This window comes from Scyliorhinus canicula, chromosome 12 (assembly GCF_902713615.1).
Source record: "Scyliorhinus canicula chromosome 12, sScyCan1.1, whole genome shotgun sequence".
Lineage (NCBI taxonomy): Eukaryota > Metazoa > Chordata > Chondrichthyes > Carcharhiniformes > Scyliorhinidae > Scyliorhinus > Scyliorhinus canicula.
In genome coordinates, this window is record NC_052157.1 from 150887591 (window position 1) to 150913768 (window position 26178).

At 44.8% G+C, this 26178-nt stretch overlaps 1 protein-coding gene across 17 annotated transcripts in view; it reads left to right on the forward strand.

Annotated features, from left to right (window-relative positions):
- nf1a (neurofibromin 1a) overlaps positions 1-26178 on the forward strand; it is a 330336-nt gene that overhangs the window by 81166 nt on the left and 222992 nt on the right. For 12 of the 17 annotated variants that reach the window (XM_038814507.1, XM_038814511.1, XM_038814513.1 and 9 more), the window contains exons 11-21: positions 3330-3404; positions 9318-9449; positions 10860-10910; positions 11523-11567; positions 11993-12127; positions 14048-14161; positions 14576-14655; positions 17684-17807; positions 19890-20136; positions 22568-22641; positions 25611-25694. In XM_038814507.1, coding sequence (XP_038670435.1) covers positions 3330-3404; positions 9318-9449; positions 10860-10910; positions 11523-11567; positions 11993-12127; positions 14048-14161; positions 14576-14655; positions 17684-17807; positions 19890-20136; positions 22568-22641; positions 25611-25694 — 1161 coding nt within the window. The remainder of the gene's footprint in view (positions 1-3329; positions 3405-9317; positions 9450-10859; positions 10911-11522; positions 11568-11992; positions 12128-14047; positions 14162-14575; positions 14656-17683; positions 17808-19889; positions 20137-22567; positions 22642-25610; positions 25695-26178) is intronic. The other 5 variants (XM_038814514.1, XM_038814523.1, XM_038814524.1 and 2 more) reach the window with 2 other exon arrangements.

The following is a 26178-nucleotide window of genomic DNA, read 5'->3' on the forward strand; positions in this document are numbered from 1 at the left end:
CCTCCACCGACCACCCTCACCTCCCCCACCACCGACCACCCTCACCTCCCCCACCACCACATCACCTGCATGCATATAACCCTTCCATGACACATTCACCTGCGGCACAACGGAACGGGGACAAACGGTTGATGGTGTAAGCGGGTCTGGTACAAGCATGGAGGATGATGACAGCCCGCTGTACGATGGGCTCCGAGCCAATCATGGTTCGACAATGTCTGACTCATGGGCACATCAGGACCCTCCACCTGGGTGGACCCTGCACACGGCCCAGACACTGCATCCCATGGCCCTGCTGTATGGCGGGGGGCGGGTTGGCGTGGGAGAACCGTTGGGGGGCGGGGAGGACGCACGCCACATGCACCGGAGCTCAGCTTCTATCGCAGCGCCCCTCACACACATTGGCACACAATCCCCGCCCGCGTCGGACAGAGTACAGAGGCAGCTCACATAGGTGTGGAATGTGTTTAATAAGAGACGTCCTGTACATGTGCCCACCTAACTATTCTGTGCCCTGCACCTGTGCCAACTTACTCATCAGTATCTGCCTTTCTGGCCTTACGGGCCCCATGACTAAGTCTCGGTATTCCCCCAGACGGTACAGCAGAACTGGAGGTGGACTTCTGTGATTCCTGCCCTGTGGCTTGGTGCCACCCTGTTATGCCCGCTGGCCACTAGATGCACCGGGTTGGTGGGGGTGGGGTGGGGGGAAAGAGTCTGAGGTGGCGCGGCGTTCCGACACCCCCCTGCAGGGGGAGCTGGAACGGGCCCCAGCACCACCACCTCCCTCGGGGTGCCCGGTGGCCCCTGGGGCTCACCATGGGATGGGGGTGCGACCAAATCCAGCACCCGGGCCATCACCATCACCTGGCGCTGCCAGTCCTGGCGGCCTACGCTGGTATCGACCAGGGTCTGGACGTTCGCAGCCATGGAGCTCAGGGAGTTCGCCATCCCTGTCTGACTCTGTATAACGCTGTCCATCACCCGGGCAATGCCGCTGATGCTCTCAGCGATGGCCTGCTGGGACTGGGCCATGGACTGCTGAGACCGTGCCAGGTTGTTGAGCGCCTCTGCGATGTTCAGCTGGCCCTGGCACATGGCTGCCTGTGAGACAGCTGCCCTGTCCTGGGCCACGGAGGACGCGTGCACAGATAGCCCCAGGCCCTGCAAACTCAGTCCCATGCCCGACACCGTTGCCACCCGTGCGGTGTTGGCCTGTGTGGCACTCATGACCGGCACCATTTCCTGCTCCTGGACGCGGATGCGCTCCTCCACCTGCGTCTCCACCTGCGTCTACAGGTGCTGGAAAGCGGCCGTCACATTCTCACGCCCTTGGGTCCCTGATTGCATCAGGTCTATGGGTGGGCGGGTGACAGCTGTGACGCAACCTCGGTGTCTTCATCGGACCTGCGGTCGATGGTACCCTGGGGTGCCATGTCCTGTATGTTCGTCCCCTCCGTGGTGGTGTCATGTTGTGTTCTTTCATGTCTGTCTGTCCCCTGTGTGCCTGTGTCCTGTGTCGTTGTGCTGTGCCCTGTGTGCCTTTGTCCTTTGTCGTTGTGCCGTGCCTGTCTGTGTCCTGTGTGCTTGGGTCCTGTGTCGTGTCTGTCTGTCCCCTGTGTGCTTGTGTCCTGTGTCGTCGTGTGGTGTCTGTCTGTCTCCTGTGTGCTGGTGTCCGTCTGTCCCCTATGTGCTGGCGTCCTGGGTCGTCGTGTCATCACTGGACTGGGCTGCAGGGCTGTTGTTGGAGCTGCCCTCCCCATCGCTGCTAGAGTCCCTGCAGGCTGGCCGCCCAGGTGCTGGCTGGGGGCGGTGTAAGCCTGATGCGCCAAATTGATCTGCGTCGGCTGGCCATCCAGGCGCTGGCTGGGGACGGTGTCTGCCAGGTGCGCCTGGTTGGTCTGCGTCGGCTGGCCGTCCAGGCGCTGGGTGCGGGCGGTGTCTGCCAGGTGCTCCGGATCGGTCACCGCGTGGGCCTGCGACACACAATACACCATCATGGGGGGGGGGGGGGGGGGGGGGGGGTGGTGTGCTGTGGGAGGGGGGGGGGTGGTGTGCTGTGGGAGGGGGGGTGGTGTGCTGTGGGAGAAGGGCTCTGGGGGGGTGGTGTGCTGTGGGAGAAGGGCTGGGGGTAGTGTGCTGAGGGGGAAGGGCTGGGGATAGTGTGCTAAGGGAAGAGGGCTGGGGGAGGGAGGGAGGGTGGGCAGGGTATCGGCATGGGCAATCCCCTGGTCCTCGGGTGCACCAGCTATGTCCAGGGCCCACTGCTCGTGCACGGTGAGGGGCCTCAAGTCAGGTTCACCCCCTTCTTTTCGGGCACGCTCTTGCTGGTTATGGGCGCTCTTCTCCTGGGAGTGGGGGGAAATGACAGCATTGTTAGGTGGTCTGATGCTTGCAGTTGGATCTATATTCTCATGGGTGCACAGGGCACACGTCCAACGCGGCTTGCATGGGTGGTTCAGCCATGCGGGTCACGGCTGTGGTTGTACCGTCCCCCTGGGGAAGAGGTGGGTGTTACACATGTGGGGGATAGGGGGGTTGGTGCCATGGGCACATTGCTGAGTACTCGCCCTGGCTGCCCCCAGTAGGTTGTTGAACTTTTTGCGGCACTGCTCGCCAGTCCTGGGTGTCACGATGGCACTGACTGCCTTGCACACCTCCCTCCACAGATGCCGGGCCAAGTTGGGTGAGCCCCTCTGGTAGGGCCCAGGGTACAGACACCCTCTCCTCGCCTCGAGGGCATCCAGGAGCGTCTCCAGGTCGTGAACGGGGTGCTGCTCGGCGTGGCGCCATGTTGGTCCATCAGCAGCCTGTGCGCTCGTGTCGCCTTAGTGCGACTCAGCGCCGCTTCGATTGCATGGTGCCGCGTCTCAGACGCTGCTCCGAGGCTGCGCCCCCGCGCTTCCCACTGCGCCCCTTGTACGGCGCAGAATGGGGTCCCGGAACAGCCGCTGACCGAGGAGTGAAACACCCCCGTTTTGGTCCGCGCCGACACTCTGCCGTTGGGAATCGCGCCCATAGTTCTAGGGATGCGATTGATATCTGCAAGGCTTCACATTTGTTCTGAATCCCTACAAGAAGGTGAGGGGGGGGGGGGGGGGGGGGGGGTTGTGGTGGTGGTGGCGGCGCTGTTGTGAAGATTTTAAGAGTGTCACTTCAGATAACATTAAGAGCCAGCTATGAGGTGTGCAAATCACAAGTAGACCAGATTAGGTAGCATGGTAGACAGGTTGTTTTGTGAATCACTTGAAAGTTTACAACAATCTGGCATGTATTGATTGGATTTCACTTTCTTGCTGACATCAAGTTCTTTATTTATCTTGTGGCAGGTCTGTTTGGCATCATCCTCCCCTCCAACCTTTCATTATGTGTTGGTTAACTCATTGCACAGAATTATTACAAACGTAAGTATTCCACGATGCAGAAAACTCTCATTCTGCCGAAATAATTAGATTTGAATGGTTCCTGTTGATGTAATTCACAAACATCTGAATACTATCTCAATACATTGTGGTAAAGGCATAATATGGATTGTTATATAAATTGTGCCTTTTATTAAAGCATCATAGAGATACAGTTTAGTTTAAATTTGTATATTTTATGAAGATTTCTGGTGCTGCACTTTCTGAGGCAGTTTTGTTTTTAAACTAGAAAGTTGGGATGCTTCTCCCTCTCGCCACCCTTATTTTTACTACTAACCCCTAGTTATAGACGCTCTGACAGGAGGAAACATCCTCTCCACAACCATCCTGTCAATATTCCTCAGGACACTGAACGTTTCGATCAAGTTGCCTCTTACTCTTCGAAACTTTAATAATAATAATCTTTATTGTCACAAGTAAGCTTACATTAACACTGCAATGAAGCGGGGCAGCACGGTGGCGCAGTGGGTTAGCCCTGTTGCCTCACTGCGCCGAGGTCCCAGGTTCGATCCCGGTTCTGGGTCACTGTCCGTGTGGAGTTTGCACATTCTCCCCGTGTTTGTGTGGGTTTCACCCCCATGACCCAAAAAATGTGCAAACTAGGTGGATTGGCCACACTAAATTGCCCCTTAATTGGGAAAAAAAATGAATTTGGCACTGAAAATGAATTTTTAAAAAACCACTGCATTGAAGTTGATGTGAAAAGCCCCCCAGTCGCCACATTTCGGTGCCTGTTCGGGTACATGGCGGGAGAATTCAGAATGTCCAAATCATCAACAAGCACATATTTCGGGAGGAAACCGGAGCGCCCGGAGGAAGCCCACACAGATACGGGGAGAACGTGCAGACTCCGCAAAGACAGTGACCCAATCTGGGAATCGATCCGGGGACCCTGGCGATGTAAAGCCACAGTGCTAACTACTGTGCCGCCGTACAAACCTAACCTGTGCAACCTTTCCTCAAGACAACCTGTCCCTTATTAGTTGAGTAAACCTTTTCTGAACTGCTTCTAATGTTCAAGATGTAAGGTGAATATGTTCCCAACTATTGTCTGGGTGGTAGTCAATTTACTCTGTGCCGACCCTCGGTTTGAGAGTTCCAGATGTCCATGTTTTGCATTAAGCCTGAGGGGGTCTTGTTCCTCTTCTGAAATGTTAAGTAGTCTGAAAGTATCTCTGGTCCAAATGGAGTAGAAATGAGAGTCAGATGTTGCCAAGGAAATTTTCATTAACCTTAAAAAGGTAAACAAATGACCTCATCATAAGGAAGCAGCTTTGAAGGATTCATTCACTGTTTTTCTGAGCATGATTGCAAATTGAATAATTTCACTGATCTTTCTAAGATTTTTTTCCTTGACCTCTGCTAAAAAGAGATTTATGAGGGTGGCATGGTGGCGCAGTGGTTAGCACTCCTGCCTACGGCGCAGAGGACCCAGGTTCGATCCCGGCCCTGGGTCAGTGTGGCGTTTGCACATTCTTCCCATGTCTGGTTTGGCCACGCTAAATTATGCCTTAATGGGGGGGGGAATAATTGGGTACTCTTAAAAATTTATTTTTTAAAGAATTTATCAAAAAAAAACTTTTATTGAACTAAAGTGTAAATATGAGAGGGAGTCTGATTCTCTAGTCTACTTTTGAAAAGAGTGAGCCATGTTTTAACCAGCATATGTTCCATTGATGATGCGAGTACAGTTGAACCTTAATTAGAAGTTACTTAGTTTAAATATTTGTTTTAGCACTACATTTCTATTTTGCTGTGTAAATTAGATTAAAACTGAAATTGTCAGGAATAGGTCATAAACATTATTTCAAGTGAAAGTGTAGTTGTTATTGGACGCCACCTGATTCAGAGAACATTTTTTAAGGTGCTTGCTCAAACGTTGCAGAACCGGTTTTGAGACGGCAATGCTTCACCTGCCGTTTTCCAACGTGCCCTGGGGAAAAAGCAATGGCATCTCGAGGGCAGTAGATAAGTGAGCCTCTGATACTGCTGGAGCAAGAAAGCCAAGGGGTTTATGTTTCTCCCAGCAATGGGTGGCAAGTGAAATTCACATTGACTATCTGTTGCAGCTTTTAAGCCTAAAGGCAGGACAGTACCCTTTGCCGTATAAGGACAGACATTCAGTTAACTGTCATTCACTCTGCATGCTTGAATTAGTTTCCCCTTGCCGTGGAGCTTTACAGCACGCAAAGTGGCCCTTTGGCCCATCGTGTCTGGAACGGCCATCGAACACTTATCTATTCTAATCCCGTTTTCCAGCACTTGTATGTTATGACATTTCAAGTGCTGATCTAAACGCTTAAATGTTGAGGGTTCCTGCCTCTAAGACTCTTCAGGCAGTGAGTTCCAGATTCCTACCACTCTGGGTGAAAATGTTTTTCCTCAAATCCCTTCCAAATCACTCTTTCTGCCCCTCCCGACCTTAAATTTATGCCCCCTCTTTTTACTGACCTCTCTACTGCAGCAGAGTGGTAATGTCATCGGACTAGTAATATGGAGGCTCAGACTATTCCTCTGGGGGCATGGGGTTCATATCCCATCACAGCCGCTGGTAGAATTTAATGGGCAGCATGGTGGCACAGTGGTTAGCACTGCTGCCTCACAGTGCCAGGGACCTGGGTTCAATTCTGACCTTGAGTTACTGCGTGGAGTTTACACGTTCTCCCCGTGTCTGCGTGGGTTTCCTCCGGGTGCTATGGTTTCCACCCACAGTACAAAGATATGCAGGCTAGATTAGCAGCTCCTTATTGTCGAAAGGTTGGGTGGGGTTATGTGGATGGGGTGGGGGATTAGGCTGAGGTAGGGTCCTCTTTTGAAAGGTCGAACTTACTACTGTAGGCGTTCGAACTTAATACAGGGAAAAGTTTCTTCCTATCTACCCTATCTATGTCCCTCATAATTTAGTGAAACTCAATCAGGGCTCCCAAGCCTTCTCTGCTCTAAGGAGAATAACACCAGCCGTTATAACCTTCCTCTCTTTATAGGTGAAGTGCTCCAGACCAGGCAAAATCCTGGTGAATTTTGCTTCCTTGCAAACTCAATCTTAGTGTCTAATCCAAACCAATTACTTCAACTGTCACTGCGTAAAGGCAGACTATCAAGATGGGTGTAGGCTGCGAAGGAAATCTGGAAATGCAAGACTGCACGAACTTAGTTGTCACTAATTAGAATTTTTATTTTTTTAAATCCCAATGCTAAGATGTACTTGAAGTATATTTTATTCAATACTGTTGTTTAATTTCACACTTGGAATTTGGCAGCACGGTGGCACAGTGCTTTCTCATTTCGCCAGAGACCCTGGTTCGATTCCAACCTCGGGTGACTGTTTGTGTGGAGATTGCACTTTCTCCCCGTGTCTGCGTGCGTTTCCTCTGGGTTCTCTGGTTTTCTCCCACAGTCCAAAGATGTGCAGGTTAGGTGGATCCGCCATGCAAAATTGCCCCTTGGCGTGGGGTTGCAGGAATAGGGCGGAAAAGTGGGCTTAGGTAGGGTGGTCTTTCGAAGGGTTGGTGCAGACTTGATGTGCTGAATGGTCTCCTTCTGCACTGTAGGGATTCTATGATACTAAGTGTTTTAAAGAAACTTCCGCCATGGTGATATTTAATTCAGGTCCTTGAAAGCTGCTACCGGTCACCCAGCTTCCAGCATTTATACCACAATGCCAGGCATCCTTTTCTGGCACAAAAGCAAATGCTGGAAATCTGAGATAAAGAAGAATGCTGGAAGTACCCAGCTGGTTGGGCAGCATCTGGAGAGTGAAAGAGTTAACTGATGACCTTTTTGTCAGAACTAATTCATGATGTGTTGCTGAAATAATTAACAGCAGTAGAAATTGATCAAATGTGTATTTGTCCAGGAGAGCCTTTCACTCCAGGAGGAGATGGGAATTAACTCCAGTCTTTTGTAATTGGACTGTACGGGAGAAACAATAAATGATCAGATGAGATTTCTTCAAGAATATCTCGAGGAGGGTAGCACGGAGGTGCAGTGGTTAGCACTGCAGTCTCACAGCACCGGGATCCCAGGTTCAATCCCGGATCTGGGTCACTGTCCTGTAGAGTTTGCACATTCTCCCCGTGTTTGCGTGGGTTTCGACCCCACAACCCAAATGTGCTAAATTGCCCCTTAATTGGAAAAAATAAATTGGGTACTTTAAATTAAAAAAAAGAATAACTCGAGAAAAAGTGACCCATGAAACTCTTGCACCCCCTAGTGGTTGGCTCAACCTGAAACCTTTTCTTTCAACAGCAAAGTTGTAATATTTCGGAGATGACATTGATATAAGTGAACTTGTCGCCTTCTGGGACCACTGGAACCCAATGTTAATTATCAGCTTAATGGCTCTCTCGGTTAACCTACTCCTGAAATGGGGGTTTCTATCTAAAATATTTACCCTTTTTGTCCTTTTTCAATGCTAATGGTTCTGATCTGTATTTTCAACTGCTTGGTCAAATTTGATTTTTCATTGCAATTTATTTGACTGCAGCAGTGCTAATAGTGCCAGTGCATTTATGCATCAGTTTCTCAAACTCAACCTTTTGGGAATGGGAGGGCGAAAAGAAATGGAAACACAAATAACTTGCAGTGTAACACTGGAATCCTGTGAGTGATTAAGCATGAGCCATTTTGTACACAACAAATAATCTGAAGCAATACATTTGCTTTAACCACAGGATTCAGTGCAAGTTTGTAGTGCATGTTTTTGATACCAGTCAAATCTTACCCTTCCCTGAGCCATAACGTGGTAGCTAATTATGCAGCAGCTGAGATTGTCATGCACTATGATTTAAAAACAACGTTTGTTTTTTTTCCCCCCCATTGGTGTCCTAAACGTAAAAGGCTATAGGACACGTTTAAATCATGGCAGCTTTTCCAGTGGTTTTATTTTATTCATTGTGCTTCTTTTCTGGTTCTCCTGTGGTTTCTGAGTTAGGCTAATTTAAGCCTGGAAACACTTTTCATCTGTCAGCACTGCTTGAATAGAGCTTGATTACTTCCTGACGCCAAATAAACAAATAGTCAATCCACATTTCCTCTACTAATTTCCTTCCCCCTCTCCAGACAGGATTACGGGATTGCTCACTGTCCTTGCATCCTGTTAAGAGATGCATTAACATGTACAATATGTGGTCTATTATCACCTTTTTGGATCACTTTGAAAACCTCTATCATATGACAGGAAAGTCAAATATAAACAAAACAATTGCACCATTTTACCCAGTTGGAAACTAATGAGGAAGCAATTGACGCACCTCAGTGGAGTTCAATTATGTAACCAGTTTAAGAATAAGCTGATTTCAAATTGGATTTTTGTTTTGCAAATAAACTGCAATCGTACTGCATTTCTGAGTCAAATTGGGACTAAAATTGGTAAATGACTTGCTTTCAGTTTCTAGGAGCTATTGAAAAAGCAGAGACCCAAAGGCTACTGCTCTTTGGCCACGATTAACAGCATTGTTGGAAGATACAAAGCAGTTAGAACAGTGGCCTTTTTACTCTGGGATATGAGTTTGAATCTGGCCTGATTTAATATTGACTTTGTAGCTTTCTGTGCAATAACCTCCTCCCAGTTCTTTTTAGGAACAGGTTGACAGGACAAAATCACATGCAATTTGGCACTAATAGTTCTATGAAAACCATGCAGATGGGAGGTTAAAATGGCCGTGTGCACGTAACAAAGGCTTGGAGGGAAACCATGGCTTTTGGGTTATGCATGTGTAAAAATTCTTATCTGCCCTTCTCTGGACAATAAAGCAGTGGTGTATTAAAGCTTTCAATTGCGAAGATTTCTGTAGGCGTAGATGTGAGGTCAATATTCTAGTGTACATTGTTAAAATGAATGTCTCATTTTTCTCTCATTTCTTCACCACTGCCTTCACACCTTTACATTTTCAGTCAGCGGTGGATTGGTGGCCTAAGATTGATGCCGTGTACTGTTACTCAGGAGAACTCAGAGCCATGTTAACAGAAACTCTGAATCGGGTGATGCAGAGCTGCAGCACACACGCTCCCTTGCGTATGACATCGGTATGCCTGCTTAGCAGTTTCATGTTGTGTTCTTTGAATGTTTCCATTATGCCATTCCTGCAGTTTTTCCATAACTGTTTGTCTGGGAAATATAGTTTCTAGCACAATTTTTTTTTTTGAACCATGCATCCTTAACTACAAATATTTATTAATTTGCAACAGGTAGAGTATATTAGAATCCAAATAATTAACAGATTCAGTGGATATAAGTCATCATTGGGATTTGTACTTTTACCATAGAGGGCATTTTTTTTTGTTGAGCAATTGTCTTGTGTGATTAAATTTGAGTTACTGGTTTGGTAAAGAATAAAATTTTGGGTTCAGTGAATATTGATATTTGTGGCTATTTTCCAAGTTATTTGGTTTGGAAAGGGGCGATACCTGTGGATGGAATATTCTTAGTTCAGACTCTGCAGGGTACTTTTCAATAGGGATAGACAAATACAAATACCTGCCCTCTCCTGGCACAGATGGTAATTATTCTGTTGGTATCTGATCTTTTTATTATGAAAGATTGTGAATAAATAAACTAGAAACCAACTTAGGAAAAAAAGCAGACAAGTGAACAAACTTGTCGAGGCGTAGCCCAAGTTATATTTTCTATGCATTGCAGAGCCTTATTAGGAGTCAAGAATTATGCATTTTGTGACAATGTGGCTAGAGTAGTGAATATTCAATAGCCTCTGACAGAAGTTGGAAGGCCAAGATATTTTAACAGAAATAGGGGAGGTCTGAGCCGCAATATGTACAGTAGATACAATATTTCTGGTAACCTGCCATAATCAAAAAAAATGCATGATATATCTATTATCTGCCAATGCTAAAAGAATATCAACCTTGAATACAAACAGGGCAATTCTGACCCTAAGCTGCACACCCTTCCCATCGGAGAAGGCAGGTGCCCTATCCCAAATGTCCTCCAAAGCTATTCTAAACACAGCTGTTGAGCAAACAAATGGCCACAAGTCATGATATTTCCCTGCACTCAGTTATACAGTGTGTGGATAGAACTCTGTTGCTTCTTATTGCTTGATAGCCGTAGCCAGATAAGAAAGGCGACCGATAAAGCTGTAAGCGCATTGTATCTTGTTGACCCCTCCAGCTGAGAAACAAAACATTTATACCAGGCAGGTGGCTTTCTGAGTCAATATTGGGCACCAACAAATGGAAACCATATAGTTAAGTTGTTATAATCGGTCTTGTTTTCAATGCAAGTTATTTTATTTATCTTTTATCTAATATCCATTGCTCTCTGGCAATCGACCTAAATCCTTAACTCAAAAAGAAGAAAAGAAGCAATTGGGCAACCAACTTTTAGCTTTCTCTTGTAGCAGCTATAGTACAGACGTCTGATGTTTAATATTTTTTACACTGGATACTTGCTGTGTATGTGTTTGTTTTATACTGTAGTCTATTTTGCACATTGGTGTTGAATTGACACTACACAACTGGACGGACCAGGTAAATTTTTGTACTTGTCTATCGCTGGTATTTTAGATTTCCAATGGTCTAAGTGCTGAATTCTGCTGTAGGGGATGATGCTTTGTAGATTACATAGAGAAAAGGTGATTTATTTACATAAACTGATGTTAAGGAATATTGCAGGTTGGGAACCCAGAGCTAAATTTATGTAGCTTTGCGTTCTGAGCTTTTAGTTTGCTGCTTTATTGAAAATTATTAACTTGGGCCGTAATATTGCTTTATTTCTGTAGTGCACGTCGATCAGATGAAGTATTGAAGTTGCATAGTTTTTTTTTCCAAGAAGCTGAAAGAAGTGGAGTATGTTGAATATTTGTGAATTGGAGTATATTGACCAAAACTACTGATTAGCTTATTGGGATTGGGAGTTGTGGGGGGGGGGGGGGGGGGGGGGGGGGGTTGGAGAAAATATTGCAGTTGTAAAACATGTTGCAAAACCTTTCATTTCATAACTCATTTGTTAATGTTATATTTAGTGTCACCTATTCGGATAGGTAGCAGCTGTTTAACATGGCTACTCTGACATTGATTGGTGGTGCTTTGTCTTCTGCTTTATTTTCTGTGCTTATTGGCTGCTGTCGCTCACATGATCAGATGCCAACCAGTCACTGTTTTGCATGGCAGTGGGCTTCTGTTGCTGTAAGTATGATTCATAGTAACTATCACAGAAAAGCAATTAGACCACTGCCTTTTCTGTGCTTAGTTACGTTAGTAAACACAACATAATCCATCTAGGTCTGAATATGTAGCATGCATCCACCTTCTCAAATAAAATCTTAACTGTTGAAAAAAAAGATCTGATTAAATTTAAACAGCTCCTTTTCTGCCATGCATTTACTAATGTTTCACACTTTATTGTTTGTTTTTGAATGTACGTGGTGGTTTTGATAAGCATAAATATATGTGTGCACAGGTTAGTGTCTCATTAACATATGAATCGGATATTCAGTGCATTCAAAGCCAGAGCAATATTTTAATGTGTATGATTAGGTGGGTGATTTGTAAGAAAAGGGCCATCCTGCAGATCTTCATGACTTTCCACTTGTTTTATACATTTATTCCAGAGTCTTACATTCAAGGAAAAAATGACGAGCCTTAAATTTAAAGAAAAACCGACAGACTCCGAAACCCGAAGTTATAAATTTTTATTGTTGGCTATTGTGAAATTAATTCACGGAGACCCAAAGCTCATGTTACATGTAAGTATCGGTGAGGGACGTCAGGCTCCAGGTTTGGAAGAAAATTTGCGTTACAAGTCAATGCAGTTTTTTTGTTGTTGCAACTAACTGATCAGAAACCCAATTCTTTAAATACAGTAAGTAACCAGGCTAATTTATTGAATAGTATTTTTATTCCCACAAACAACAATGGATGTAATTTTATTTCTGTCTGCTCATAGATGATAACGTATCACTTCAATTAATCTCTCTGAAGCCCAACTTTGAATTCTTGAATGGCATGATGCCATTCAAGTGGCCAATAGAGCACTGAAAGTTTTGAATCGCCAGGTGCCCAGTTGTGGATTAATGTGTGGAGGGTAGAGTTCTGTAGTAACAGGTGAAATCAGTGCGGATGCTACAGCACATGCACAATTGTTAGCAAAACACTAGATCACTTTTGGTATGTGTTGAATTGCTGTTATTTGCCAAATGAAGAAGCCATTGAGATTTTGATGTGTTCTGATAACTGAGGATGACCAAGGTTCAAAAGCACGAGGCCAAGGGTTCTCAAATTTAGGTGTGCAAGTCGTGCTTTCTCTGGAGATGAATAGAAGCTGTTCCCAGGAGCAAGTCAATCCAGTGAATTATGCAGGGGCGTAACCGTACTGCAATTTTGTTGGGCTAACATCTGACTACTGACACTTGAATATGCTAACACTGTTGGTAAGATTTGGCTCCAATTTTATACATCCAGAATAAAAAGACATTGCGTTTAGTAGTACCTAGTATCAATAGCCACTGAGCCCAGTGTAATTTTGCCTGAAACTTGTTTTGACATTCTTAAGTCATAAATTTGTGATTTAAAGTGCTGAACTTGTAGGACACAAAACTCGAGGAAGCTGAAAATAGTAGTTCATATTACCTAGAATTCATCTTTAACAACTCTTTACTGTGGCAATAAACTTTTCTGTAAAAAATGTTTATGGAGTACCTCTGAATTGTGGGTCATCTACTATGACCCAATTTCAGCAATAACCTGCTCACGGATGCTCAGTTTCGGTTCCAACAGGGTAATTCAGCTCCTGACCGTATTACAGCCTTGGTTCAAACATGGACAAAAAAGCTGAATGCCAGAGGTGAGGTGAGAGTGACTGCCCTTGACATCAAGACAGCATTTGGCCGATTACAGCATCAAGGCGCCTGAGCAAAACTGGAGTCAATGGGAATCAGGGGTGAAACTCTCTGCTGGTTGGAATCACACCTAGCACAAAGGAAGATGGGTGTGGTGGTTGGAAGTCAATAATCTCAGCTCCAGGACATAACTACAGAGTTGCTCGGGGTAGTAGCCTAGGCCCCAACATCTTTAGCTGCTTCATTATTAGGTCAGAAGGCAGTTCACCGCCACCTTCTGAAAGGACAATTAGGATGGGCCACAAACGCTGGCCTACCCAGCGACGCCCACATCCCGTAAATGAAAAAATATATACCTGAAATTACTTCTTCCCAAATGACTGAAAAGAAACCTTGAAGGAAATATAGATTATTCCTGTCAGGAAGTGACTGGGGCTAAGAAATGCAAAGGAATATGTGAAGTAGCTTAAAAAATGTTTCAGGCTGTAGGACCAGTTACTGGTGAGTCTTACATTACAGTAATAGATCATGGAGAGTATTCTGTGAAGCAGAATGTACAATTTACAACATAAGTCCTTAAATATTCCAAGTGTCAAGGCTTAAGGTACCTTTTTCTAAATATATCTTGTATTATAACTTTAAACTGTTTTTGCAGGTAATCTGAATGGAGAATATTTCAGGATCTTTACCCTATTTTTAAAAAAAGGAAGTTTCATTATTTTTTAAAAATGCCAAAGATTGGAATTCTCTCAATCTGTCAGCTGGTCTCTTTTTAAAAATTTTTTTTTAAAATTTCTACTTGCCAAAATACTGTTTCTTACTACACAGAATCCAGGGAAACTCGGACATGAAATTCAGAGTAGCACTGCTGAGTTGATAACTGGTCTAGTTCAACTGGTTCCACAAATGAGCATGCCTGAGATAGCACAGGAAGCCATGGAGGTAAGGACATTGACAAGTGTGCTACCCGTTTCCACCTGCATTTTTCCCTCAGCGCCGCTGAATTGAGGGTTTATTGTTCTCCGTTCTGGCGAGCACTAAGAATGCTTCCCTCTCTTCTTTGATGCCAATAGATCCGTTCTGTGTTTCCACCATTTTCTATCTTCCTTGGTGAGTTATAGGCATTTTTAACAGCCTTTTTAAGAACAAAAGCCTACCTCCGATTGACCAAATAAACATGCTTCAGTATTTACCCGAGAATAACCACACTGAAACCCGAGGGCGTTAGCAGTTGAACAGTTTTGGTGCTGGGTAAAGGCGACATGGTTTGCTGGGTGACTCGAGGATTTGATCTAAATTATTTACGGTGTCGGGCCAAGCTTGCACTAAAATGTTTCCTGTCATTCCTATTTCTAGGCCTTGTTAGTTCTTCACCAACCAGAAAACATAGAGTTGTGGAACCCAGATGCACCAATAGAAACCTTCTGGGATATAAGGTGAGGATTGTGGGGGGGTGTATCTGTAAGCTTCAGAAAATGTTAATATTTTAAATACACTCTTCCATTACCTGTTCTATATGGTTATAGTATGTACAACGTAGTAGCCTTTCGGGACATATGTTTTGCATGTTTGGAAATATTTCTGCAATTACATGCATTGCTTAAATAATTTGCAGCATAAGCATTATAAGATAGTCCCGCCCCCCTTTTAAATGTTTTAACTGAGCATCTTAAAAAGTCAGTTTTACAGCACAGAAAAGAGAGGCCCTTTGGCCCATCGTGTCTGTACCAGCCATCAAGCATCTATCTGTGTGAGGTGTCCTGCTGGTTTAGTTATATCTTGAGATGCATATGGAACGATGGGCACCATTTATATCTTTGGATGGAAAAGCACAATAAATTGAATTGGAAAACTAAATTAGCAGGTAATTGATGCCAATGACCAGCTTATTCTGGGCTTGCTGTCATACATGTGGATGGATTTAGTCATTTAGGTCGGATTCCACAGAATTTTCAGTACAAACAAATGATTTAGCCTTCTCTGCTGGTTAATCAAGTAACCTATTTAAGAAGAACAAAAATGTTTAGTTTTATTTTAGTAATGAGGGAAATTTGATGTAATGTTGCACAAGAATTGCTTTTGCATGTTTGGTCTATTCCTATCACTCAATTCAAACTATCTGCTAAATGTTTTGTACAAAGTTGTCATTTTGTTCTGTTTGCACAACTTGTATTGTTGGACAATTCAAATTTAACACCAGTATTCTACTGCAAATTATCTGGAGTAGATTATAGCTGCCTGCAGATATGTGGCATTATTCAAAGATTGGGAGCTGATTATGAGATTTTTCCCCTTTGGTATGGGAATGGCAAAACATAAAAGGAGAAAATCAGCTCGAGATATTGAATAGAAAACTTGAATGTAAACAACTCTGACTTCAAAATGCTTCCGATTGCATATGAGATATCGGAATTTCACCAATAATAGAGGAAAGGTGTTGGGTTTGGAAGAAGTACTTTGTGTGCTCTTTCTTTCTCCAGTCTACTTTAGAAACCTTGTTGAAATCTATTTCAAATTGATCCTTGTAGCTTCGTGGGCAGCATGGTTTTCACCAAAAATGCAAAAGGCAGCCTATGCTCAGAGTCCCATCAGTTGGCATCTCTGCAGAATCCAGTGGTGATTGACATTCTGTTCAGTCCTGAATAGATGACCTGAAAGTAAAATGTTCAATAGCTGGTGCTGCTGTAGTCTGCTTACTGCCTCAATCCACTCGCATTAAGGAGCAGAAACTTGAGGATGGTGTTCACCTTACTTGTTGGAAGTTGTTCCTCAACAGCCTGTTTTGAGACCTAAAGTGAGAAAACATTGTGGAGTTGGAAGCATTGGTTTAAAACTTGGTCACTGTGCAAAGTTGGAGACTTTGCAAAGAAAAAAAATCTACTTTCATGTGAGGTTAAGATAGGACATTGGGATCATTGCCCGCTGTCCGCCAATTTGAGAATGCTGTCTACTTGGGGTTGCAAGTTTCTGGCTTGGGTGATGGAACAGGCTGATATTTTGCTGACATAGCTTTGGGCACATGGGGGACGATGTTCCACGAGGTAGTGGGATTCAGAGTGTAGGATTTGTTTCCTATTCTTTCCTACTCTGCCACCGCTCTCCTTCATCATTAAGTGACTGTGGCCCGGTGTGCAGCTTGTTGGATAGCTTATCATAATTCTGAATGACTGGGGGGGTGCTTGTTACCAATCGATGTTGCCATGCCTCAAGGAGAGCTACAGAGTGTCTTGGAAACGTTTTATTTGCCTTCCCTGGTATGTTGGCCATTTGAGAAAACAGGACCTGATGTGGAAGGTAGTTTTTGGCCATGCATTGAAGTTGCTTTTGGAGTTGGCTTTAAGAAGGACATTAACATTTGTTCAGCAGTTTCCCAAGACAGGTGTTTCATGATCTTCACGCATTTACTACCTGTGTACAGATTCTTGACTATGGGCTACCATGTTCACAGCCCTGTCATCCAGTCTCCATTGTTACTGGGCTTGGCAAATGGATTCTGGTAGAAACCTTTGCATGACTTTGTATAATGTTTGGGACCTTGGGTGCCGTCATTGTCCTCACGGTCTTGACTGGTTTGTGATCCGATTTCGGTGACATGTCAAACCACACTGATCAAGACCATCGTGCCGCTGCAGTCGCCGTCTGCCTCAAAAACGGTGAGATACACAACCTTCTGTGCCTGTTGTGCCATTGAGGACTTTTTGGACTGTTTTGCCTGGCACCTCCCTCCCACCTTGCTGCCATGGGTGACCCTACCATGAACAAGGAGCTCCCAAAAGCCTCGCTCAAGGTATTGTCAGAGCACAGAAGCCTCTTAACCACGTGATGTGATCCAGGGAAAAGGGAGATAGCTTACTTAAAATCTGAAGTAGTGTTTTGACATTTTGACGCAACTGCTGATTTAGCAAGTGACATATAGTAAAGCTTGGAGGGCGTTCTAATGTCCCAATCCCTTTCTTTTCATCTGGAAGAATGGTTGTTTTACAAAAGCCATTGATATGGCTTGCAAGGAGTAGAAATTGTTTCTTGGAGATGAAAATGGGTGTTATCTGACAGAAATTACATTTGTCCTTGTTGCCGACTTTGTTCTCGGACTTTGAATGCATTTACTCCAGCTCAGCCAAAGGGAATGAGCAGTGTTTCATAGGTGCTTTCCATGTTTAAGCAGGCTCACAACTTTACGAAGCAGCGATTGCAGTTCAACTCGAGTACAGAAGTTCGCCTCTGGATTAAACAATGAGTGAATGAGATGACATAATTTGAGGATAGCAAGCTTGCTGTATCCTGTGTGTTTGTGTGTCCTCACGTGGCAAAGAAAAGTAAAGTGGTCAAATTATAATGTAAACCAACCCCCATGCGGTCCCTAAATTTGTTACCCCTCTAGCAAGCTGTCATTTCCCCATCCACAATCACCAAGAATCTAACTTAAAATTTATCTTGTTTCTAATTTTTCATTTCTGTTGACAGCTCTCAAGTTCTATTTTTCATCTGTAAGAAGTTGATCGCTCATCAGATGCTGAACAGCACAGAGATTCTCAAATGGTTGCGGGAGATTCTAATCTGTCGGAATAAGTTTCTGCTGAAGAATAAGGTAGTATCAGACTTCAGAATGTACCTTATGGAACCTCCTTAAAGATTAAAAACCTATTTTAAAAAAAAATAAAAAAATTGCCATCTGATTTTCCCCCTCCGACGTAAATATTTCCTGAACTGCTTCAAACTATTTTGCGAAATACTCTTTGGAATGGTGTGAGTAGTGGAAAAATGGTTATTTTACACCTTCATTGCTAGCATATAAAACCAACATCTGCACATCCTTCCTTTGCTGGAGGAATAGGTTGTCATTAACCCCGAAGATACAAATCTTTTAGAGTCTTAATCCCCTTCTCTTCCCGTTTCCGAAAGCTTCTGTCCCACTTCCCTGGCTCAAATCTCTGGTTCTCCCGGATCGGCATTTCCCTCAACCCTGTCCCCAACCTGAAGTGTTGGCGAAACTGCCTCCAGATTTTCAATGAAGCTGTTACTACCGGACTCCCTGAGTATTTCCCCGGAGCTATCGGGAGCGGGGCCGTTGCTAGTTCCTTCAGCCCCGACCCCCTGCACGAACTCTCCTCCATTCTGACCCACTTGGAATCAACCCCTCTGACCCAGCTCCGCACCTTCTCCACATTTGACGTCCAGTAGTAATCCATCAGGTTCGGGAGACCCAAACCCCCTGCCTGCCTTATGATCAATATTGTTAACAAGGATTTATTGGTAGCCTTTAGCCACATTGGCCCAAGTCCCAATACCCCTTTACTTTGTATTGTTTTTAAAAATTGTCCCTTAAACCTATCCCTTTTATAAAAAAAAAAAAAAAAAAAATTTTTTCTTCTTAAAATTTAGAGTACCCAATAATTTTTTCCAATAGGGGCAAGTTAGCGTGGCCAATCCACCTACCCTGCACATCTTTGGGTTGTGGGGGTGAAACCCACGCACACACGGGGAGAATATGCAAACTCCGCACGGACAGTGACCCAGAGCCGGGATTGAACCTGGGGCCTCGGCGGCGAGAGGCTGCAGTGCTAACCACTGTGTCACCATGCCGCCCGTAAACCTATCCCAAACATTTGGTCATCACTCTTGACATTCCAATGAAGGTTTGCTGTGCATCGTGCGGACTTTTATAGGGATCGGGTGGTTTTTCAGAGGATCAGTGCAGACTCGATGGGCTGAATGGCCTTCTGCATGGTAGAGATTCAACAGATTCTAGAATGTAGCAGTTAATTAAGTCCACAATACAAACAATTTGGAGAAATGCTCCTGGTTCTTCATGTGCAATGACTAGGTTTCTAGCAGGGTAGACTGAGCAACAGACCAATTAACATTCAGACGTTACAATGTGTAAGATATGAATTATGATTTTTCTTTTTAATTTCTTTCTGTTTTATGAAGACATTAATTTTTGTGTGTCAATGGGCAATGCATATGTTGGCATTCTACATGGATGAAGTTATACTTCTATAAAAAAAACATTTTGCACTGTTGTGATACCAATTCTGACTTTTCACCATTATCATATGAATAATGAGTTCACTTGCACCAAATTGCATTCTGCAGTGTTGTATTGGGGGTGCAGAGGGGGGGATTTGGTATGAGTGGGATGAGCATTTGTATGATAGCGCTGACTGTAAACGGTTGCTAGTAAGAGGTTAATATATGAATTCTGAATTTTGATAGGTTTGCATTATGATTTGCAAAAGAATATTTATAAATGATCCTTTGGTAACAACAGAACCAGAGTACTTCACTCATCTTGAGTCAAGAATCAGAATCCTTAGGCACTTCAGTATTTCTTGTTCTGCTTCAAAATCTAAGTGTCATGTTTAGATTGAAATGCATGGTTTATAGAGGAGGCATTTTGAACAGCTTGGTTATGTTCTGTGACTTGAGGAGGTTGAGGAAACACTTGTGTAGCTGTGCTTATGTCATAATCTGTCTTGTAATATGCTGAAAACAGATATGATACAAACTGAGGTATCATAGGTTAATTGCAATGTAAACAACTGCATGGTATTTTAATAATAAATGCCTTGAAATTCTTATAGAAATGAAAATTGTGGCATTTTAAAACAAAAATGCTCCTCTCCGTTTGACAACTGATTATCTGAGTAAATTGAATTTCTGAATGCAGGAGAATGCCACACTTGGCAGCGGGATCCCCATTTGTCGTCAAGCACAGACAAAGCTGGAAGTGGCACTCTACATGTTCCTGTGGAGTCCGGACATCGAAGCTGTTCTTGTCTCCATGTCATGTTTTCGGCACCTCTGTGAGGAAGCTGATATTAGGTGTGGAGTCGATGATGTGCCTGTCCAGAGCATCCTGCCAAATTATAATACGTTCATGGAGTTTGCGTCGGTTAGCAACATGATGTCAACAGGTAATTGCTCATGTGTCTTGTGTTGGTCAATTAACTTCAATTTGCAGCTCAACTTACTTTTACTTTCCAAACTGCCTTGTGTCAAATTAGTGAGAACTTGCCCATTCGGTGGCTCAGACTTAGGTTTTCTCACATTTTATGAAGTGCTAAAAGGATTGTTCATGATTACTTCTTAGCTTAATGAATAATACTTACCTTTTAAAATACCATTTTGGGCTCCGAGGCAAGATTGGACATTTTTGGCCAGGACTTAACTTGAATAGCTCAGAATAGAAATAACTCGACAGGATCGCAACACTGGACGAACTGACAGAGAAATTTCAGCTAGCTGGGGGGAACGAGCTACGGTACCTGCAGCTCAAAAACTTCCTACGAAAGGAGACAAGGACGTACCCACAACCGCCACGACAGACACTACTGGAAGACCTACTGGACGCAAGTATCCTAGAGAAAGGGATCTGTAGTGACATGTATGACCGACTGGTAGATAGGGACGACACCGTACTGGACGCAACAAGAAGGAAATGGGAGGACGACCTGGGGATGGAGATAGGGTGGGGACTCTGGAGCGAAGCACTGCATAGGGTCAACTCCACCTCCACGTGCGCAAGGCTCAGCCTGACGCAACTAAAAGTGGTACATAGAGCCCACTTAACGAGAAACCGTATGAGTAGGTTCTTCCCGGAGGTGGAGGACAAATGTGAGCGGTGCCAAAGAGGCCCGGCCAACCACGCCCACATGTTCTGGTGTTGCCCCAGACTTGTGGAGTACTGGACAGCCTTCTTCGAGGCTATGTCCAAAGTGGTGGGGGTGAGGGTGGAGCCATGCCCGATAGTGGCGGTCTTCGGGGTTTCAGACCAGCCAGATCTATTCCTGGGGAGGAGGGCGGACGCCCTTGCCTTTGCCTCCCTGATTGCCCGCCGTAGAATCCTGTTTGGCTGGTGGTCAGCAGCACCACCCAGAGCTGCAGACTGGCTGTCCGACCTCTCGGAATCTCTCCAAATGGAGAAAATCAAATTCGCCATCCGAGGGTCGGACGACGGCTTCCACAGAACGTGGGAGCCATTCATGCAACTGTTCCGGGACCTGTTTGTGGCCAACGTACATGAGGAAGAATAGTCGGGTGGCCAAGAACCAGGGGAAAATGGGCGGGAATCGGGGGAAGGTAGCCGGGGGGAGGGGGGGGGGGGGGGGGGGGGGGGGGGGGGGCTACGGGCTCGGTATGGGGGTTTGATGGCAAGCCAAGGCCCAAAACCAAACTATAAATAAATGCCTATAAACATGTGCCTCGGCCATATTGGGGAATGTAAAATATGTATGCTGGCTAAAGGGGGCGGCCACAATTATTGTTATGAAGATGCTTACCTGTAAATATTCATGTTAAATTTTTGTGTTTTCCTTTTTTTTTTTCTCTCTCTCTAATAACTTGTAATTTGTCATATATAAAATATGAAAACTCAATAAAAAAACATTTATAAAAAAAAAAGAAAAAAAAAAAAGAATAGAAATAACTTGGCATACTTGAGGATAATTTAAGATTTACCAATTTCAGATGAGGGGAGGGGACCAGGGTAGAGTGCAGTTTTGGAGGGTCCATGCAGACTCGAATGGCCGAATGACCACCTTCTGCCCTGTTGGAATTCTATGAAAGGCTTGGGTTGTTTCATGTGGAGGAGAGATGGCTGAGGGGTGACCTGATACAGATTTTGAAAGTTCTGTGGAATAGGTAAAGCGTTATGAGCGATATCCAGACATGAGGGAAATGAAAGCCAGGGACCACAAAGATTACCTAGTTAGTGATAAATAAAATTCAGGTGAAACTTAGAAGATTGGTTAGAATGTAAAACTTGCTACTACAAAGAGTAGCTAAAGCAAATTCCATTGATGTGTTTTGGGAGGCTAGATAAACATGAGGGAGAAAGGAATAGGATTTACTGATATGGTTAGATGACGATGGGGGAGAGAAGAGGAGCCAAATTATGTGCTTTTTTGTGCTGTAGCCTCTGTGTAACACTAACTTAAAAGAGCACACCAAAGTAAAAGCAAAATACTGTGGATGCTGGCAATCTGAAATGAAAACAAAATGGCAGCCAAACTTATTTTTACTATTTAATCAGATTTTTCTCAATTTCTGAAATTATTTTATCATATCTGATGGCTGCTTTTGCAAATGTTCCCATTGGAAGCGGTGCATCTTTTAACGCTTCCAATGCGAACGGTCTGTAAATGAAAAACCCAAGTAAAAGGGCCTGCAGCCCTCTCAGTAGCTAAATCAGTATGTGCAATTTGTAGCCCTTTCGTATAGCAAGAATCAGCTTTGTAATTCCTCATTCAAACAGACTGACCTGTACTGGTGACTGCCCCTCTTGATGAGTGTTTACTTGATTCAGATTTTATGTTCTGAGGTGTTGATATTGATTTTCAACTATAGGGCGGGCAGCTCTTCAGAAACGGGTGATGGCGTTACTGAGGAGGATAGAGCATCCAACAGCAGGGAATACGGAGGTAAATTTTCAAATTCTGATTTGTTGCATGGTGTTGGAGTTACGTTTAAAAAATTAAAAAAAAAAAAAATTCTCTTAATTTTCAACATTTTCATCAAATAAACAACAGAGGAAAAAACAAACAAAAACAATACCAATTCCCCCAAACCAAAACAGCACCCCATTTAATATACAGACCCGTGTATTCCAAGTGAAAAAGAAAATTAAGTCAAGCAGTAAACAGTGTAAACAAAAAGAACAATAACCCTAACCTACCCCCCCACCCCAATATTCGATGGCAACCAATTCTTAAAAGTGTACAATAAACAGTCCCCATTAATTGTAGAAACCTTCCTTCATCCCCCTCAGCTCAAACTTCACCTTCTCGAGAGTCAGAAATTCAAGTAGGTCCTCCTGCCAAGCCGAGGAACAGGGTGGAGAAGCTGACATCCCCAACAGGACCGGCCTCTGGGCAATGATCGAGGTGAAGGCTAAAGCATCTGCCTCTGCACCCCACCTGCAGCTCGGGCTGGTCCGACACCCTGAAAATGGCTTCTAGGGGCCCTGGTTCCAGGTTCATGTGCAGTACCCCCGAGATGTCACTGAAAACCTCTCTCCAATACTTCCCCAGCTTCGGGCAGGACCAAAACATATGTATGTGGTTTGTGGGGCTCCTCCCATAGCATTCACGTATGTCCTCCACTGCCTCAAAGAGTCTGCTCATCCTCACCATCGTGAGGTGCGCCCAATACACGACCTTCAGCTGTATCAGCCTCAATCTGTGCATGAGATTGAGGCAGTTACCCTCCGGAGCACCTCTCACCACAGACCGTCTTCCATAACCTCCCCTAACCCCTCTTCCCACTTGGCTTTGATCCCCTCCATGGACACCCCGTCCTCCTCCCAAATCCTCCTGAAGATTGCTGAGACCACCCCCTTCCCTCTGCCGTCAATTCCTCTTCCAACAATGAGGGGGTCGGCGCTATCGGGAAGGTCAGAACCTCCTTTCTGGCAAAGTCTCAGAGTTGCAGGTGCCTAAACCTTTCCCCTTGCCCCAGTCCATATTTCTCCCCAAGTCTTCCAACCTAGCAAAACGCCCCCTAGGGACAGGTCTTTTAATACACTCTAATTCCCCTCTCCTCCCATCTCTGAAACCTCCTGTCCAGCCTCCCTGGATAAAACCAATGGTTCCCCCCAATCGGCATCTCCGCTGACCCAGCCCCCAGCTTAAATGCTGCCTCAACTGCCTCCCCAGCTTCAGTGTTGTACCAACACCCGACTCCCAGAGTTCTTGCCCGGGGCCACCGGGAGCGATGCTGTTATTACTGCCCTCCTGGGCGGCATGTGGTGCAGTTGTTAGTCCTGGGACGACAGTGCTGAGGACCTGGGTTTGAATCCTATCCCTGGGTCACTGCCCGTGTGGAGTTTGCACATTCTCCCTGTGTCTGCGTGGGTTTCACCCCCACAACCCAAAGATGTGAAGGTTAGGTGGATTGGCCACGCTAAATTGCCCCTTAATTGGAAAAAAAATATATTGGGTACTCTAAATTTATATTAAAAAAATCAATGCCCTCAACCCCGACCCCCTACATAGACCGTCCTCCATTTTAACCCACTGTGACTCCCACCTTTCAATCCAACTCCTCTCTCTCTCTCTCTTTCTCTCTCTCTCTCTTCCCCCCCACCCCCACAGCCCTGTGCCACCTGAACCCCCAAATACCTGAAGTGGGTTGCTGCCCTGTGAAATGGCAGCCCTCCCACTCCTGGCTGGGACACCATAAAAATAAAATAAATTTAGAGCACTAAACTAATTTTTTTCCAATAAAGGGGCAATTTTAGCGTGGCCAATCCACCTAACCTGCACATCTTTGGGTTGTTGGGGTGAAACCCACACAGACATGGCGAGAATGTGCAAACCCCACACAGATAGTGACCTGGGACCAGGATCAAACCCGGGTCCTGGGTACTGTCGGCAGCAGTGATGGGCGGCACGGCAGAACACTGGCTAGCACTGTTGCTTCACAGCGCCACGGTCTCGGGTTCGATTCCCGTCTTGGCTCACTGTGCGGAGTCTGCATGTTCTCCCTGTGTCTGCATGGGTTTCCTCTGGGTGTTCCGGTTTCCTCCCACAAGTCCCGAATAACGTGCTGTTAGGTAATTTGGACATTTTGAATTCTCCCTCTGTGTACCCGAACAGACGTCGGAATGTAGCGACTAGGGGCTTTTCGCAGTAACTTCATTGCAGTGTTAATGTGAGCCTACTTGTGACAATAACGATTATAATTTAACTGTTGCTCCACTGTGTCGCCCGGGGCACCACAAAATACTCTCACATTTCCAGGTTTACTTTATATCCTGAAAAAGACCCAAAACGTCAGAGAAGTTCTCTGTCAGCCCATACTCTTAAATCAATCCCCTCATCAGCCTCAGTTGGTGCACCGCCTTCCTCGTGGAGAACCGGTCAAAGCTAGCCTGTAGCTCTTCCCTCCTGTCCAAAAGTGCCGGATCTGCATCCCCCACATACCTCCTGTCCACCTCCAACGTCTCATCTATCAGCCTTTGACGATCTTCCCTCTTCTCTTTATCCACCTTGGCCATAAATTATATCGCCTCCTCCCATACCACTGCCTGCGATACTTCCCCTGTATAGTTAATGCCCACATACCCGTCAATCACCCTCCCAATCTTACCACACAAACTTTGATCCCCCTGCCACCCCAAGTTCATTCTCCACCCCGGTTATGTCCCAGGTTATATGCATGTTTTTTAAGAAATTGGATTTTAATAGCAGACCTGGCTTGAGGCAGCTGAAGCTGAACCATTTATAGTAATTGGTAAATAAAACTTCAAAAAGCAGCCCAATTTTAAGCAAGTGGTGATTTTTTAATTCCACCTCTGTAAGCCAAATTTGTAATTTGACAATTGGGCCATATGTTTCGCATTTACACCAGTTCCGTTTCCTGAGTAGACTTGTTGCTATTTCCATTTTAGGCCTGGGAAGACACATATACAAAGTGGGAACATGCTACCAAGTTAATTCTCAATTATCCTAAAATTAAGATTGAGGATGGACAGGTAAGTCTACCTTTTAGAGTGTTGTACAAGCGAGCATTTATTGGAACCGGCAATGATTTGCCATCAACCTTGGTCATAGCGGGTGGAGGGACAGCTGGCTAGGAAACATGTTGGGCAGTAAGAGATGCTCTTATTCTGTTGAAGTCATGTTGACACATGGAAAAGGGGGCCATAACTGACATGGATACTTGAATGTTGCTGGAAAATGCTGGAAATAATCGGCCAGTCTGGCAGTATCTATGGCGAAGATGAATTTTGCCCCTTCTCCAGATGACCTGCTTAACCACCTGAGCAGTTTCAGTATTTTCTGTTTACATTTAAGATTTCACATCCGCAACAATTTTCAGTTTGGATGGGGAGTACTTAATTTTTTAAAAAATTTAGAGTACCCAATTATTTATTTTTTCCAATTAAGGGACAATTTAGCGTGGCCAATCCACCTAACCTACACATTTTTGGGTGTGGGGGTGAAACCCACGCAGAC